The sequence below is a fragment of the Nilaparvata lugens genome, chromosome 1, assembly GCF_014356525.2.
Source record: "Nilaparvata lugens isolate BPH chromosome 1, ASM1435652v1, whole genome shotgun sequence".
Lineage (NCBI taxonomy): Eukaryota > Metazoa > Arthropoda > Insecta > Hemiptera > Delphacidae > Nilaparvata > Nilaparvata lugens.
The window spans coordinates 35873984-35891832 of record NC_052504.1 but is presented as its reverse complement, the minus strand read 5'-3'; the positions used below and the strand labels follow the sequence as shown (position 1 = coordinate 35891832).

Here is a 17849-nt window from a genome sequence, read left to right as displayed (position 1 = left end):
GAGAAAAATCTCAGCAACTGATGATAACAGTTCCACAACATACGCGATTAGTGCAAAGAGAAATTCATAGTATGTGGAAAGCTTGACCTCGGGCGTGAGTTGACAGTTCGTGATATCCATTTTGTTTTGTTTCAAACGGAAATGTACAAAGGGGTACTATGTTCATGAACTCTGGATATTGTCAGTTGATGTGTGACATTCCCATGATTCCAAAGAGCTAACTAAATTTTAGTTCTTTTCCTTTGTTTTACATTTAGTGTTGATATTTTCATTAGCATTCCACAAAAATATTGATGGAATTCTCAAAAATATTAGGGTATCACAGAAACTCCCTCCACATCTTTCAAATGAATCTCCATTCTATTCCATTATTCATGATTCGGCTACACTGTTGCAATACTGTACTATGAGCAGCTAAGCAGCATGGATGGGGATGCATTTTGTTATCTTACAAAAAGCTATCCAAACTCTCCCAGCATTTATTAGTATCATCGAGTGAACTACATAAAAATCCATTTAAATTACTAATTCCACTATATCAAACAATAAAAACATGATTAAACAATGATATTCTTTTGTGATGAACAAATGGTATATTTTGCTATATTGTTGCATATTGAATAAATATGTTTTTAATTTCAGATAGAAAACGACATGCAAGGCCAGGTGAGTCTATCTCACAAGCTTTTTGTAGATTTCTCCGGAAACGAACATTAGACGAGCACTTGATCATGCATCAGAACAAAAACCATATCATACAATCCCCAATAGATTTGTACATTATATTCTTCTGCAGCATTGCCTGCATACTATCTCATATCCCTTGGAATGTTCACGATTCAATTGTGTTAGTGTAAAGTCAATTTTGTAAATCATCTTTGGGCATTTGGAAGTCATCTCCTTCCTCATCATCATCATCATCATAATCACATCATCATCATCATCATCATCCATTTGAATGTTTCAAGTTCTCTTCTGCTTTGTGAATCTATTTTTTCATGGAACAACTCATCATATTTCATGAGACAGCAATAGATACGAGGTACTATACTCATCTCAAACTCCTATTTGGTTTGAATGTATAATGTAGCATGCTTTATGTTTTTCTTCATTCTTAACACGATTGTGTTTTTCTCCAATTTTAGTATGATAGCTTCCATTTGATAAAAATTCGCTCTTGTAGAGTCCACCTTAAAGATACATATTCTTCTATCCTAAATGCCTCCTGATGCGTTATTAATGTCTTATCATTTTTCGAGATTCGTTTTGCTCAAAAATTATCCCTCATAACACAGTACCTGTACTTTCCATTAATCATAATTATCGTTATTGATAATAGTAATTCGATGTCAAAATGACGGTAATAGTTTTTTGTTTTTAATAATCATTCCTCTATCGTTGAATTACTAAGATTCAACGTGTATTTTATTTCAGTATAAAGTCATGATTGTTGTATGGCTGTTCCATTCTGTATAGTTCAACATATTTTTCAAGATCTGTGGAAGAGATTATTCTATAATATTTAAATATCTAAAGTATCAAGCTTACTTGAAGTAATATATTGAATGCCGTATCTTTGCACAGTTTTTGGAGATACTCCAGAAAGTGAGTATGAACCGTGAAGCTCATTAAAAAGCTTTGGTTTAGTTGAACGATCTGATAAATTGCCTTTGAAAATAATTTTTCATGGAGAATCGATGTCATTGGTTGGCCTCTTTTGACTGCGAGGAACGTTTCGGATGGAAGGACATAAGAATCATGAATTTTCAATTCCCTGAAAAAGTTTGCAATCCATTCAGAAAATTCCAATAATTTTATGCGAGTGGATTTGCAGTCTCTCTCCAATATGGCTAAATAACCCTCTCTTTCAGTTTGAGAAGCGCTTTGATTTGAGGGGACACTGTGGAGGGGGTTCAGTTGCCCCTTTTATTGCCTCTTTAATCAGTCCAGTTATGAACGTTGCCGCCAATAAAACGCATCTAGAAAGTCTTCGTCCTATTTATTTTTATGAAGCTCTTGGAAACTTCGTCTTCGATGCTCGGAACTTTCAAGTTTCCTTATCAGCTGACTTATCTATTGCTTTGTCATCTCTTTCTCAGCGGCCTTCGTGCAAAATTTTGAGATCCACAATAAAAATCCATAACTATGACATAAGTTGTAATTTTGATAAAACGACATGATCTTATAAAAATAAGAATTCTTATTATGGCTGTAGTGAAACGTCGGAGTGAATGTAAACAAAGAAATTGCTTCTACAATTTGGTAGTATGTATATTTGGTTGGTAGAATCCTATTATATTGTTAGAAGTCGATTCTGATTGACTTCGGTTATTGGATGTGGGGACTAAAGACCAATGAGTTTTTCTGCTGAGAAGACTTGAAGGTTGATTCACGTAGCTAATTCCGTCTACAGTTACTGTATCAAAATAATTCTGTACAATATTCATAATAATTTCAACAAGTCTCAGTTATTTTTCCACTGAGAAATGGACCACTGAGATCAATGACTACATACCTCAATGGAGGTTAAAATTAGGTCCCAAAATAGCTCTTATCAACATTCTATAGGAAGTTACATTATCTCTATCTCACTTGATGCGTCTATTTAGCAACTTTACAATACTCGAAGATAAAATTGTTAATCTTGAAGTTGGTTGATCTTTAAAGGATATAAAACACAAATAAATTATTGAATATATCCTGAGATGCATCAGATGATAAGATCTAGAAAGCTATAGCCATTGAATCTTACAGAATAAGATATTCTGAAACTGTACAGGGAAATCGAGCCTCTGAATGAGAATAGGCTACTGGAATATTGATCGATCATGAAGAGTTTTGGATGTCTATGCCATCCCTAGAACTGTTCAATTTTCTAAGAAATGAATTCTCTCAATCCGATTGAGAGAATGAAGACTCAAATAGGCCAATGATCATCACTGTTGACAGCTTCCAGGCTTTTCATTCCCAAGCGAAATTGCGCTTCCTTAGCTCTGGATTGTAAGCTTATTGCCACTTCTTCTACTTTCCTAACAGAACAAAGGCACAAACGAAGACAGGCACTGATGGTCGTGAGTCGTCAGCGAGAATATAATGCCATTCAACCAAGTTTAGAATTAACTCACAGAGTGACAAGTTACAAAGTTCAAGCCAGAAGCAGGGCTCACTCGAATATCCAAAAACTTCAACATTTAGTGCGACTGCTCGCTCACAGCAAGTCGCATCTCGAAAATATTCTCCTTCAAAGCACATCGTTTCTAGCAATCACCTAGCATTTACTCGAAATTTCCAATTCAATTCAGTTGGACGCTCACCGATAGGGTTATTTTTTGAGTAGAATAACAGAGGAATCATGTTATTTCCACTCTCTTTCGCCATCTAGAATATATAGCTCTCTTTCGCATAATCTATGAATTTATAGCTTCTAGATGAATAAACAAATACATCACATTATGTATTTTGTGAGAAAGTTTGATAAGTTAGATAATTATGTTTGTTTCATAGTATCTATTAATATTAGAATTAACTATCAAGCTTTCTACCCTTTTCATCACATGATCGTCACTGCTCCACTTTTCCACTATTATGTTAAGTAGTGACACTAACAATACATCTTGTATTATTGTATCCTCGATCTCTATCTCTCTTGATCTAAGAAAACTCAAAAGGTCGAAAGTCATAATATCAATAATATCGAATTGTTATATCTAATCCATTGAAAGGAACTGTTTCCATCTAAAAAAGTTCAAAAAACCTCAATTATTGATTTTGTTCACAAACTTAAGTTGAAAATCAAGGCTCTGAAGTTTCTATTCCGACGTTTATCTTCCAAATCTCTTACAGGATTGAAAAGGAGGAAAAATAATATGTTATAAAAATCAGAATTCTAATTTTTCTAATCAGTGTTCATATATTATTCAAATGTAACGATACATTGATTACCCTTGGAGAACTACTTTCATGAGAATTTTCAGTTTTCAACGCCATTCCCACATCGAATATCAATTTGTATTATTGGGAAACTATTTGTTGTGTCCATTGTCATGAGTGAGCACTAATGTAATTGGATCAAACGGTAGCATACACACCGTATGGAACTAGTCAATACTCAAATGATATTCTTCAACCTTTTCGAGAACGGAAAGAAGTTGCATGCGACTGAAAGTAAACAATCGTGAAGAAACATGCAGTGGTGTTCATCCATTTGTGGTAGCTAGTGAGTCAATAATACAACTCAATCATTTCGATCAATAATGATAATTCCGAATTATCACTCTTTTACCAGGGTGGAAAAGCCATTTTCTGGTCGATCCAGTGCTACTCAGTGGAAAATTGTGGTTGGAAGCCATTAGTGAGGTGGCTTCCAATCTGAGAGATTTTGTGCCGCCCACGATAACTGGCAGAGGTGGGAAATTGAGATGGCTGGTTTAGTAGACAACCAATCGGAAAGTTTCCATTTAAAAAAGTAGATCTACCACTGTACTGTTGTTGAGAAATCAATGAGGAAAACACCACTATAATTTTATAGTGATCTAATAGACATGTCTGTGATCTGGGTATGCGTGTCAACAACAATCTATGATCAATTTATCGATAAATAGAAGAATTTCTGGTCAATATCAGATTATCTTATCTGAGTTTCTTATCCAAATATCATATTAAATTTGCTTGCTCCATCCAATTAATAGGATACATAGAATAAAGTAAACACTAGTTGGGTTTTTGCTTCAGACAGAAAGGCTGGGGAATATTTTTCCTAGAAAAAATGCTATTTTGTTAAAATCTAATCTTCATCAATGAGCTAATAGTTTATCATTTCTAATCTAATATTATCTACACTAAAGATTGATTACCGAGATAATCTAGATGAATAGACCTATTTATCAATTATAGCAATCAGGTTGTTCAATAACTTATAACTTGTAACATAATAATTCATGACTTTAAATTCCCCATTAATCCTTGTAGCCCACATGTTTGTTGATTTTCAGCATTTTCAAAGAAAGTTTTAGGTAACGATGCAACGAAATCCAAGCAACGGTTATTCACACGGTTCACTCGGTTACGAGTAGTTAATGTTCAGTATAGTCCATAATAACCTAATATTTCATGGACAAGGACTGCTACTTTTAAGAGAAAAGTCTGCCTGAACTTTTTTTGTCAAACACAATGATGAATTAATTTATAAAAAACGAAAACTTGCCCTGATGATTCGAAAAAGTTTGACGAACAAAGAACTCTAGAATCAGTAGGATATACGTGTTACAATCTCTTTTCTTCTTGAGTTCGTGAAGATAGATATGAAATATTTATTGGGTTTAGAGTCCACCGCGATATTGCTCGGGCTCAAGTCGGATCAGACTGTGAAGCAAATGTTATTCGGTTGGCGACCGTTCCACAATATCGCACACGAGTATCGTTATTCGAATCGAATAATTTTAACTTTTCGGTGTATATCGATGTCTTTGGCTTGTGTGTGTGTGTGTGTGGTGTGTGTGTGTGTGTGTGTGTGTGTGTGTGTGTGTTTTCATAACAGTTGATGTTTTTGGTGGCCGAATGAAGCCCGAATATTAGTGGGTTTGGTTGGGGTGTATAACAACAGTCGTGTCGGGTAGGAGTAGGAGTAGGAGTAGGAGCCGTGTGTAAGTGGCCCAGGATATTATGCCACGCGATATCAATTTTAGATTTCGCTTGAAACGGCTTGCCAGCTGAATATTGCAGTTGCTCTCCCTCCGATCAATGTCACATTGTCACATTGTTATGGCCGGTCGCTATATTCACTCGTATTTGGCCAGTTGTATAACATTTATGAAGACACTTCAACCTATCGCTCGCGCGGCTTAAAAATTTATTGACCGTATTTACATAAACTTCCGATCCCTCTCGTTTTGCACGCCGAATATAACGCTCTCAATAACAAATATTCGAAAACTGTTGGGAAACGTGATCCCCTTCGTGAGCCACCGCATCGCTTGTTTGATTCACCCGACATCGTTACGCCAATGATTCGATTACATTCATCAATAGTTGTGTGACAACAATATACAAATTCAGCGCTCAAACTCATTCTATTCTGACGTTAATGACTGGAATAGATAGCAATTCATTTTATGACGATCCATAAAAAATTCTCCATAGAATTGTAGATTAGAAAACTTTGAATCTTCTTCATCGTTCAATCTTGACCTATTCAGTGTATATTACGGTTTCTTTTTTTCCACATTCTACAAAATTAAAAACCTAGTTTTCTATTGAAACTGTGTAAGATCGCTAGAATCACCATTTTCAAAACGATTGTACAATAGTTTTTCAAGTCATAGATGGTGGATCTTCAAAAGATGTGTAGGCCTGTGTAGTTTTCATTTCATACTAAAACAATATTTCCTGTGTAATTTAAAAGATCCATATGAATAAAATAATCAAAATTCTCTTGATTTCATTCATTAAGGAGAGTCTGTAAATGACGAAAATTCCACTTGTATTTTGTTAAGAATCAAGTGTCAGAAAATTGATTTGAGAAGGTGGTATTCGCAATCATTGCGAGCATGAATTCTCTCTCACCGTGGAAACAGATTTCATTTGTTTCATCATATGTCTTGAATATTCTAGCTACGTTTTCTCAGATTCAAACTATGAACAATTTAATCATATTTGAGTTATCTCATCATTCAAAGAATTTGAACTGAATGTGATTGAAAGGTATCACACAATAAACATAAACTGGAACAAGAGCCATTGCAAAGTTAAAATAATGGAAGCGTATATCTGTTCTGATCAACTATCTCCGGTGAGTAACTATTTTTGAGTGAGTGAAAGCGCAGGAGATTATCCACCAAACGAGAAATGCCATCGGATATTACGGACAAAGCCAGAGATCAAACGAGAAAGTGCTCTGATCTAATCCAATTTCCTGAACAAACCTCTGAGGACATTTCGACTCTGATTCCACATAGATTTATAGAGAAATTTTATCTGTCTATTCTATTGTATCTTTTTTCTTCTATCACACATGTGTCAAAGTTGTCATTCAGTCTGATTTTTGGATTTTCATGGTCAGAGTCTAGTTCTATCAACAGTTGATCACTCATTATCACAATTCTTAATAAATATTAAGAATATTGATTAATATACTATTATTTACATATGAAAAATGAAATATTCATAGAATATCATACATTTTTCGATAATTTCTTATAATATATCTTTCTTATCTATCTTATATCTTTCTCACGTACGATATTATGATTACTACCACGTATTATTATGATAATATTGATCATTTTAGGCCTACCCATTTCTTTATTACTTCATTATCGAATAAACTACTAAGTACGATGTATCAAGTTCTCACACCATACCAAAAAGTTCATGATATTATGACTTCTATCTCATCAATTATTTCCTGTATAATATTATCATGATGGTTTCCATATTTCAGATTCATTTTGCCATTTATTTATTATGGCAGCACATTCCATAAGCGGGCTGGCAGAGCTCATATTGATAGATAACGGCTGACTACCGATAAGATGAGGTCTACTTATCATTGAATTACTTTCCTTCAATTTATCCTATTCTGTTATGGAATGTGAATGTTTTTGTAAAATTTCATTGTTGATGTAAAATTTCATTGTTGATGTAAAATTATAACATTAATGAATAATTGTAATCCTCTCTCAGTTGGCGCTTCTCTGAATTTAGCCCATTGAACTCAATGAATTGATTTTGTTTGATTGGGATTATATAATCCTTACTTCGTCAAAAGATATATGGCGTTTGAAGAAGATCTTGAGTTCTTACCCCTCACCTCTATAACTTTGGGAAGGGTATCAGCCTAATCTTCGTTGTAACTGTACTCTCTCCCGGCGACTTGCAAGCTAATCTGGCTTCTTTCACTCTCTCCAACGGTGTCGGTTGAACTGTGTGGTTGTGTCGGTTAAAAATTTCAAAACTTGGCTGTAAAAAATGATCTAGTTTGAACTAAATGTGGCGCATGCGTGTAAAAAAACAACTGATGCTCTATCGCATGAGGAACATCCGTGGAAAAATCGGTGAGGCCGTTGCTTTATTAAAAAATAAGTATTACTAAGGATCCTTAGTTTCCACATTATGAATATTACACATTTTCATTCTCTATTTAGGTGAGGAAGAATAAAATTCACATAATTTATCATACGACTTTTTAATTCTATATTACTTAAATTCATGAATTAAATCTTTTCACTGGGAAAAATTGAAAATTGATTCATGAACAAGATTTATATAGCTATGAAAAGGATAAGTGAGATTTGTGACATGCATATTCAATGATATGGTATCAGGGTTCTAGGAATCTCCACATATCTCTATATGAACTCCTATCATGCTTCAAGTCCATGAATGCATGAATGGAGTTTATGACGTATGAAGTCGAGCTGTGGATTAATTTGGATTTCGCTGGCTCCAGGTTTGACAGAGCAGGCTTTCATTATGAATCATATAGTGCAATACCTTTTCCATAGTCAGAGATTATTCGCTGAAGGAGATATGCTTACTTCGTCAAAAGATATATGGCGTTTGAAGAAGATCTTGAGTTCTTACCCCTCACCTCTATAACTTTGGGAAGGGTATCAGCCTAATCTTCGTTGTAACTGTACTCTCTCCCGGCGACTTGCAAGCTAATCTGGCTTCTTTCACTCTCTCCAACGGTGTCGGTTGAACTGTGTGGTTGTGTCGGTTAAAAATTTCAAAACTTGGCTGTAAAAAATGATTTAGTTTGAACTAAATGTGGCGCATGCGTGTAAAAAAACAACTGATGCTCTATCGCATGAGGAACATCCGTGGAAAAATCGGTGAGGCCGTTGCTTTATTAAAAAATAAGTATTACTAAGGATCCTTAGTTTCCACATTATGAATATTACACATTTTCATTCTCTATTTAGGTGAGTCTGTAAATGACGAAAATTCCACTTGTATTTTGTTAAGAATCAAGTGTCACAAAATTGATTTGAGAAGGTGGTATTCGCAATCATTGCGAGCATGAATTCTCTCTCACCGTGGAAACAGATTTCATTTGTTTCATCATATGTCTTGAATATTCTAGCTACGTTTTCTCAGATTCAAACTATGAACAATTTAATCATATTTGAGTTATCTCATCATTCAAAGAATTTGAACTGAATGTGATTGAAAGGTATCACACAGTAAACATAAACTGGAACAAGAGCCATTGCAAAGTTAAAAATAATGGAAGCGTATATCTGTTCTGATCAACTATCTCCGGTGAGTAACTATTTTTGAGTGAGTGAAAGCGCAGGAGATTATCCACCAAACGAGAAATGCCATCGGATATTACGGACAAAGCCAGAGATCAAACGAGAAAGTGCTCTGATCTAATCCAATTTCCTGAACAAACCTCTGAGGACATTTCGACCCTGATTCCACATAGATTTATAGAGAAATTTTATCTGTCTATTCTATTGTATCTTTTTTCTTCTATCACACATGTGTCAAAGTTGTCATTCAGTCTGATTTTTGGATTTTCATGGTCAGAGTCTAGTTCTATCAACAGTTGATCACTCATTATCACAATTCTTAATAAATATTAAGAATATTGATTAATATACTATTATTTACATATGAAAAATGGAATATTCATAGAATATCATACATTTTTCGATAATTTCTTATAATATATCTTTCTTATCTATCTTATATCTTTCTCATGTACGATATTATGATTACTACCACGTATTATTATGATAATATTGATCATTTTAGGCCTAGCCATTTCTTTATTACTTCATTATCGAATAAACTACTAAGTACGATGTATCAAGTTCTCACACCATACCAAAAAGTTCATGATATTATGACTTCTATCTCATCAATTATTTCCAGTATAATATTATCATGATGGTTTCCATATTTCAGATTCATTTTGACATTTATTTATTATGGCAGCACATTCCATAAGCGGGCTGGCAGAGCTCATATTGATAGATAACGGCTGACTACCGATAAGATGAGGTCTACTTATCATTGAATTACTTTCCTTCAATTTATCCTATTCTGTTATGGAATGTAAATGTTTTTGTAAAATTTCATTGTTGATGTAAAATTTCATTGTTGATGTAAAATTTCATTGTTGATGTAAAATTATAACATTAATGAATAATTGTAATCCTCTCTCAGTTGGCGCTTCTCTGAATTTAGCCCATTGAACTCAATGAATTGATTTTGTTTGATTGGGATTATATAATCCTTACTTCGTCAAAAGATATATGGCGTTTGAAGAAGATCTTGAGTTCTTACCTCTCACCTCTATAACTTTGGGAAGGGTATCAGCCTAATCTTCGTTGTAACTGTACTCTCTCCCGGCGACTTGCAAGCTAATCTGGCTTCTTTCACTCTCTCCAACGGTGTCGGTTGAACTGTGTGGTTGTGTCGGTTAAAAATTTCAAAACTTGGCTGTAAAAAATGATTTAGTTTGAACTAAATGTGGCGCATGCGTGTAAAAAAACAACTGATGCTCTATCGCATGAGGAACATCCGTGGAAAAATCGGTGAGGCCGTTGCTTTATTAAAAAATAAGTATTACTAAGGATCCTTAGTTTCCACATTATGAATATTACACATTTTCATTCTCTATTTAGGTGAGGAAGAATAAAATTCACATAATTTATCATACGACTTTTTAATTCTATATTACTTAAATTCATGAATTAAATCTTTTCACTGGGAAAAATTGAAAATTGATTCATGAACAAGATTTATATAGCTATGAAAAGGATAAGTGAGATTTGTGACATGCATATTCAATGATATGGTATCAGGGTTCTAGGAATCTCCACATATCTCTATATGAACTCCTATCATGCTTCAAGTCCATGAATGCATGAATGGAGTTTATGACGTATGAAGTCGAGCTGTGGATTAATTTGGATTTCGCTGGCTCCAGGTTTGACAGAGCAGGCTTTCATTATGAATCATATAGTGCAATACCTTTTCCATAGTCAGAGATTATTCGCTGAAGGAGATATGCTTACTTCGTCAAAAGATATATGGCGTTTGAAGAAGATATGCTCAGTCTGTTGGTTGTATCAGGTACCGCAAATACAAGGGTGTTGTCTCATAGAATTGGTTTAAAATTCGTGATCACACCTTCAGGGACTCATTGTGTCAGGAAGTAGGCGAATATCGGTTGGATTTCAAATAGGATGGAATGAAAGATTAAGAAGATTATATGAACAGTAAATCTCGGAGTGCATTGATCCTAGGGCACCACAGTTCTACAATAAGATTTTCATAGATGAGCTGTACTGAATCTAATATTGTATATCCTTTGTGTAGATGGAAAAATATGCTGGACTCTGTCACGTGGTATTTTAGTACCATCAAATATTTTGAAATGAACCAGTGAATTTTAATAGAATTATAAAATGGAAAAGAAGTTAGACCTAGTCAAAGGATCAACTTAAATCGAATATTATTAGCGATAAAGAGTAATAGTATTATCAAAAACGATAAGAAAACATGTATAATTGTGATTCAACAACTATGAGAATCCATTGGCAAAATTAAAAAATTATAAAGCGGCTTACTTATTATTGGCGGATTATAAAAAATAAAAGTTTGCATGTACGTTGAGGTTAGAATTATTTGTTTACATTTTTGAAAAGAATCAGTCGATCTTGAATAAATCGATAATTATTTGAATCAATACTGAGCGAATCAGCTGATCGTTTGATCAACCAGTATAATAGGTTGAATTATAAAAATTTACTCACAAAAGATGTATTATTATATATACTAAGGAAGGTTGATGTATAGAAATACGGACAACTATTATTGCTGTATAAATATTTATTATAATCTAAAAAGCACGAAAATCCAGAGTATACAAAACTCATATAAAAAACTAAATGTATATTAACAATTAAAATCGTGTGTTGCGATTTATTTATGAAATTAATTTAAGATAAACACTACATGTGTTTATATAAAAACTTTTTATTTAAAATTTTTTCTATTATAAAGTTGAAGAAGCCCTGATTCTGAGGCGACCAATTGTATTGAATCTACTAAATTGAAGGCCAATCAGAAAGAAGCTTACAAAATTGTTCTAGGAAGAGATAAATTTTTTTGAAAACCTCTTTCTTCTGGCTTAAGATCTCGACCTGAGAGGATGCACATGGAGTTTAGGGTTCTTCCTTCCTTTAAATTTTAAAAATTACCAAGCCAAACCCTTTTTTAAATGTGAAATATTTGTATTAAATGTTAAATTATCTGTGAACTCAGTGTTGTTAAAGAATTCGTAATTTACAATCAATTCCCATAAATATATCTTTAATTCGGAGAGAAATCTATAAGAAATCTGGACCACGCGTTAGCCCAGCAGAGACGAAAGGAGCCTGCCTAATTAATTATTGGAAATAATTAATTACATCCACGAGACCGTCGAGAACTTCATTAATGTGAGTGATAAATCAAACGAGCTCGTTTCAAGGCCTTTCTAAATATAGTGGGGAAATTAATTAAAAGCACTATTAAAATTAACTCAAATCCAATAAAAAGTCACAACGTGTTGAGTACTATCACATAGTTTGTAAGAACATTTTATAAATTTATTTGATATATGTAGGAAGCTTACTTCCATGCACGGCCCGAACTCATATAAATCCCTGAGATCTCATGTTTGAATATTAATTGGTTAATTATTATTTTTGCTAATTGATCAAAATATATCATATCAATATACACTGTTTTATGGGAATATATTTTGTGTTTTATGTCAGCATACAAATCATAGAAATTTATTTTATCCTAATTCATCTCGTGATATACAGTTTGAGCTGTTTTAGTACCAATAAGTGTTCAGCAGCACATAAAATTATTGAATCAAGTAATATTGATCTTAGGCTATTAAGAGCACTCAGTATTTATCATCCTTTGATGATAATCAATTTAATCTGTCAGAACAAGTATATAGAAAATTATATTAATAAGGTTCCAGTTATATCATATAAGGATCCAGAGAGCTTCAAGAACTGGCGTTGTAAGTTCTAAGGAATTTTGGAAGGATAAATTGGTGAATACCTGTATTCATGACGAGCGTTTTAAGAATCAACTAGAAAAAACTATAGTTGGTCCTTATCATTCTCTAGTGGGTACATGGTTACTGATAATCAGTCATCAAATATTCTTTTTGATTTCCTTATTGGTATTCTTCAAGAACTTCATAGAAGCAGCGGTAAGAATTATTAATCACCGGTCATTGAACCTTATGGTGATTAATTGTATTTGTAAAATTCATATATCTACCACTGAGCTAGAGCTGAGGTTTGAACCCAGTAATTTTGCGAGCCGGACGGCCTTAATTTTTTGTGAATTTATTCGCAAAAGAGGGAATTTAACAACTGCTCTTATAAATATCAAGAACATCGTATCATCTGTAAGGGATTTGCAATTTACCACCTTACAACTCATGAAATAAACCCTTAAATACGAGAATTGAATGAATTGCTTGAATTGATACTATAATGAATTATTAATGTCAAAAATACATGGATCCAAAAGTTCTGAGAAATAACATTTTTAAATGTTTGTGCCTGAGCTCCTCAACAAACATGTTTGCCGAACATGTATGACGAACGTTTGTTAAGTGTGGACACGGCTCTAAAAATGAAAGTAAGTGGAAAATTTATTACCTCACAATAAGCTACAATGGAATTGAGGTCCTTAAAGATCAATTTTCAAGAAAAATTCAAGCTGAAGCTTCATTATCTTGAATCTAATACTAATAATATTCGTTCTGATTTGGTCCTGTTTTTGGTTGCTATGCAACCATTAGTACTTGCTTACAATCATTCTTTGAATCGTTTATAAAATGGAAGATTTGCATTTTTCATTAAATCTATGCCGTTAGTAACCAGCCTAATACACACAATAATTTCTTGAATTGTATTGCTTCAAATTGATTTTTCAATTGAAACTATAATACTGCATATAATTTGAACCTATTATTCTAAATTCGGGAGGGAAATAGTTTTGGCATCATAGATTTTTGCAAAAAATGGAAGATTTCAATTTTTCATGGAATCCATAGATTTTTGGAAAAATGGAAGATTTGCATTTTTCATGAAATCCATGGATTAAAAAAGGCATTGTATAGATTTTGGTTGGTGACTGCTTTATTAGCATTTTTGAAAATTATCAACTAAATTTGAAAGCTATGTTTTACGTTTAAGAGTTTATATTATTGATCATGATAAGTTTGAGGGAATAGACTCATCTATAATGTAGAGAAGGTGGAATAATGCCCTAATGAGTCCATGAAATTCATTAAAGTTCTCTCCAGGAGGATTTCTGAGTTGTCGCCTTGTACACTAGCTTAGGTTGGAGGGCTTAGGGGCTTCTCATTTTGTTACCAACACCAAAGGAAAAGTTTCATGCCACTAGTCAGCTGGAAGGAGTAGGACAAGAATTTGCCTGATTAAAAATAATCCACTTTGGATTATTCACGGAGATTCTGAGTAAAGTTTGCGTGAAGTTCCATCTCTTTCTTCAATATCAATCAATTGTAATTTAAAGTTCAAGTTTACGAATACAGACAGACAAATTGCAGCGCAAAGTTATTCGAGAGATGTTTTTGTTAATTCCTTGTGTAGCAGTTCGCGGTTTGGAGAGGCAAGGCGTTGTGTGTGGCGCCGTGCCCACGAGGTAGCCCTCTCCCCCTCACCATCTCTTCCAACCCCGCCCTCCCGATCCACCAAGCCCACCACCGTCTTCTGTAAGCTCTTCTGAATTGCAAATATTCGGCTTACCTCAGCCGATGTCAACGAAACTTTGCAGTCACTAAAAGAGAAAGTTTCTCCTCACACTACTTGGATATAGATTATCTCCAAGTTCTTGTTTCTCTCTGCTCAGAAGTCTTCCGTCTCAAGACTACAACTCTTTCGGGACTTCAGAACTTGAAGCAAATGAATTCGGAAAAATCTGTTACTTTCATGAGGACTGACTGTTTGTTAGGATTGACTACTGAGGCCTAATTTCTGCCAAGTTTACATAGTTAACGTTGTTACATTTCATTCACTGAATGTAGACTAATATTTGTGAAAACTTTCCAGAATTATAATGTGATTCTTATGGTGGTTCCAGTCACCAGCTTGAATCAGAATGATAATATTATTGTGGTAATTGCTTTTATAGACTCTGGTCAAAGTATTATCAGGAGATAAAATGATAACGGGGACGAAATGAGAGAATCTGATGATCTGAAAGTAAATTTACTTGAGCATACAATTTATTACAATGTAATGGGTTATATCTTTAGTTCGAGCATCAATAAAACCAATAAATTACATGACTTCCAAAATCTTGTTAATTATCGAATGTCGTCTATGTTGTTGAATATGGGCATCATTATCAGCAGAAAAAAATAGAAACTTAACTGTAAGATTATTATTTATGCATCATGATCACAACTCACAACGGCGATTCATCCACTAAGAATTTGATGATTCAGCAAGTGAGAGACGTGAAATATTGCAATGAATTTATGATAGATCAAGAAGGAACATGGAATTCATGAATTGAATATTATAAAATATTATTATAATTGGAAAAATAGATTAATTTCACTTGAAAAAATTGAATCATTAATAAATGCGATTCAGAATATTCAAAAAGAAGAGGAATTTAAATTCTCAATATAATTATGACTTTCCAAACGTTTGAACGATTGAATACTATAAGATATTATAGATTATCAGTATTATTTTCTCTTTGGCAACAATATTCTGTACAACACCAATAGAGTTAACATATGTGTTTATTGAATGCTCTCAAATCTATAATTATCTTTGCTTTTCCATAAAAACAACAGTGCAGTCTGAGTTGAAGTAACAATTTTTCAATCCAGTTGACTTAATGATTATTGCTTCTCTATTATGAATTTGTCTGATGTTCGAGGTTTCCAGACATGCAAAGATCTTACACGTTTGAATGACTGACAGGAAGCAATTTGGCAAATTGAATATTCACTTAGCGTATAAAGTCAGAATTTTCTGACGGTGCTGATATTTCCAGCAAGGCTCATATTATCATGTATTTGCTATCTCAAATGAGACATCATCGAACATGAGTCAACCGCATTCATGAAAAATTTATATCGACCTCAATTACTTAATGCACCTCACAATATTGTGAACATGACTCACATCTATTATTTAATCGACGAGTAAACAGAATCAGTTATTGTCGAAACATTCGGTTTATGAGATATTTACAAGGATGGTTATTTCCTTGAATGTCTATGTAAACTTCACGGCTTGATGCATGCTGTGGAAAGGAGGGAGAGAGGGAAAATGAGCTGTCAAAAGTGAAGTTTGACACGGGACTTGATAAGCTTCCACACAACGATTTTCCAGATTAATGCCATCTTGATTTTCAATTTGTCTTCCTTGTCTTCTTATTGTCTTTCCTATATTCCGCATCTCACCATCATACTTCTGCTTGAATAAGTTTTAATAGTGGACATTAAAATTCTATATGAGGAAGTAAGTTTTGAGAAAAAATGCTTTGGAGAAGCGGGTCTCTCAATTTCAATGCTTGAATATCTTGGGGCCTCAAAAGAGGCATTGAACTTGAAAGGAAATCGGAGATAATATTGAAAAAGACTAGTACATTGAAATTTTCTGCTATATTTCGTGGAAAAAATATCTCTAATGCTGGATAAGTAGATTTGAAAATGATAATAGCCTTTTGAATGAAACAGATAATTCAAAGTCTTAAATAATTTTGTGTGAGAGAGAAAACTTAGTTTTATAGCACTCTCTTAATTATTGACCGAGCGAAGTAAGATCTGAGATTCAAGTCGACGGATTGGCATTTCTCTTAATGTTTAAATGTTTAAATGTTTAAATGTTTGAATGTTTGAATGTTTAAATGTTTAAATGTTTAAATGTTTAAATGTTTAAATGTTTAAATGTTTAAATGTTTAAATGTTTAAATGTTTAAATGTTTAAATGTTTAAATGTTTAAATGTTTAAATGTTTAAATGTTTAAATGTTTAAATGTTTAGATGTTTGAATGTTGTCACGTTATTCTTTATATTTAAATAACGATTAGCCTCCTGCTTGGCATCAGTCGGTAAAGCATGAGATTTGATATAATTATATAATTAGGTCGTGGTTTTCTAATAGTATTCAGTCTTAAATCTTTCTAAGCCTAGGTATGGCTTCTCCTATAACTCTTGTAATTCAATAAAAAATAAATATATATAAATATGATACTTATACAATAGTGTTGAGGAATAATAAATAAATTGCACACCATAAACGTTTCATACATATATTACACAAATAATGCAAAAAATAAATCGAGGCAAAAAATATATATAGAGCGATAAAAAATATAATATAAAAATAGAACAATAATTGAAATCAATAAAAATATCACAGGCTAAATTTTATATTCTAGATTTATGGCACGAATCATTACCATGTGCCTTTATCTTAAAATCATATGCATTCTGTTGCATGTAGCTGCGATATGCGCTTGCTAATACTTGTTGACTTGGACAATTCAATTAAAAATGTGTGCTTTAAGATCAGCTTGATAAATTAGCCACTAATAATCCAAATATATATATATTAAAATCTCTAGTACTTAGTAGATTTCTTTGTATCGAATATATATTTTTATCTCAGGGTGCAAGATTCGGCACCTGACGGAATAGGTAGAGCCATTCATCTAGTGAATTAGAGCTAAAAATAAGCTATCGCAAATTATATTGCAAAAATTAAATATCATGTGCATATGTTTTAATAGCCTAGATTTTGTACTTCTTTGATTTAATAGAAATTTCT

The 17849-nt window shown here is 33.1% G+C and overlaps 1 protein-coding gene across 3 annotated transcripts in view; it reads left to right on the top strand.

Annotated features, from left to right (window-relative positions):
* The window catches only part of LOC111053151 (lachesin), a 269391-nt gene that overhangs the window by 16210 nt on the left and 235332 nt on the right, over window positions 1–17849 (top strand). For 2 of the 3 annotated variants that reach the window (XM_039420283.1, XM_039420276.1), the window contains exon 2: window positions 643–666. The exons of the other annotated variant lie outside the window; for it this stretch is intronic. In XM_039420283.1, the coding sequence (XP_039276217.1) occupies window positions 643–666 (24 nt within the window). The remainder of the gene's footprint in view (window positions 1–642; window positions 667–17849) is intronic. 3 annotated transcript variants of the gene reach the window in all.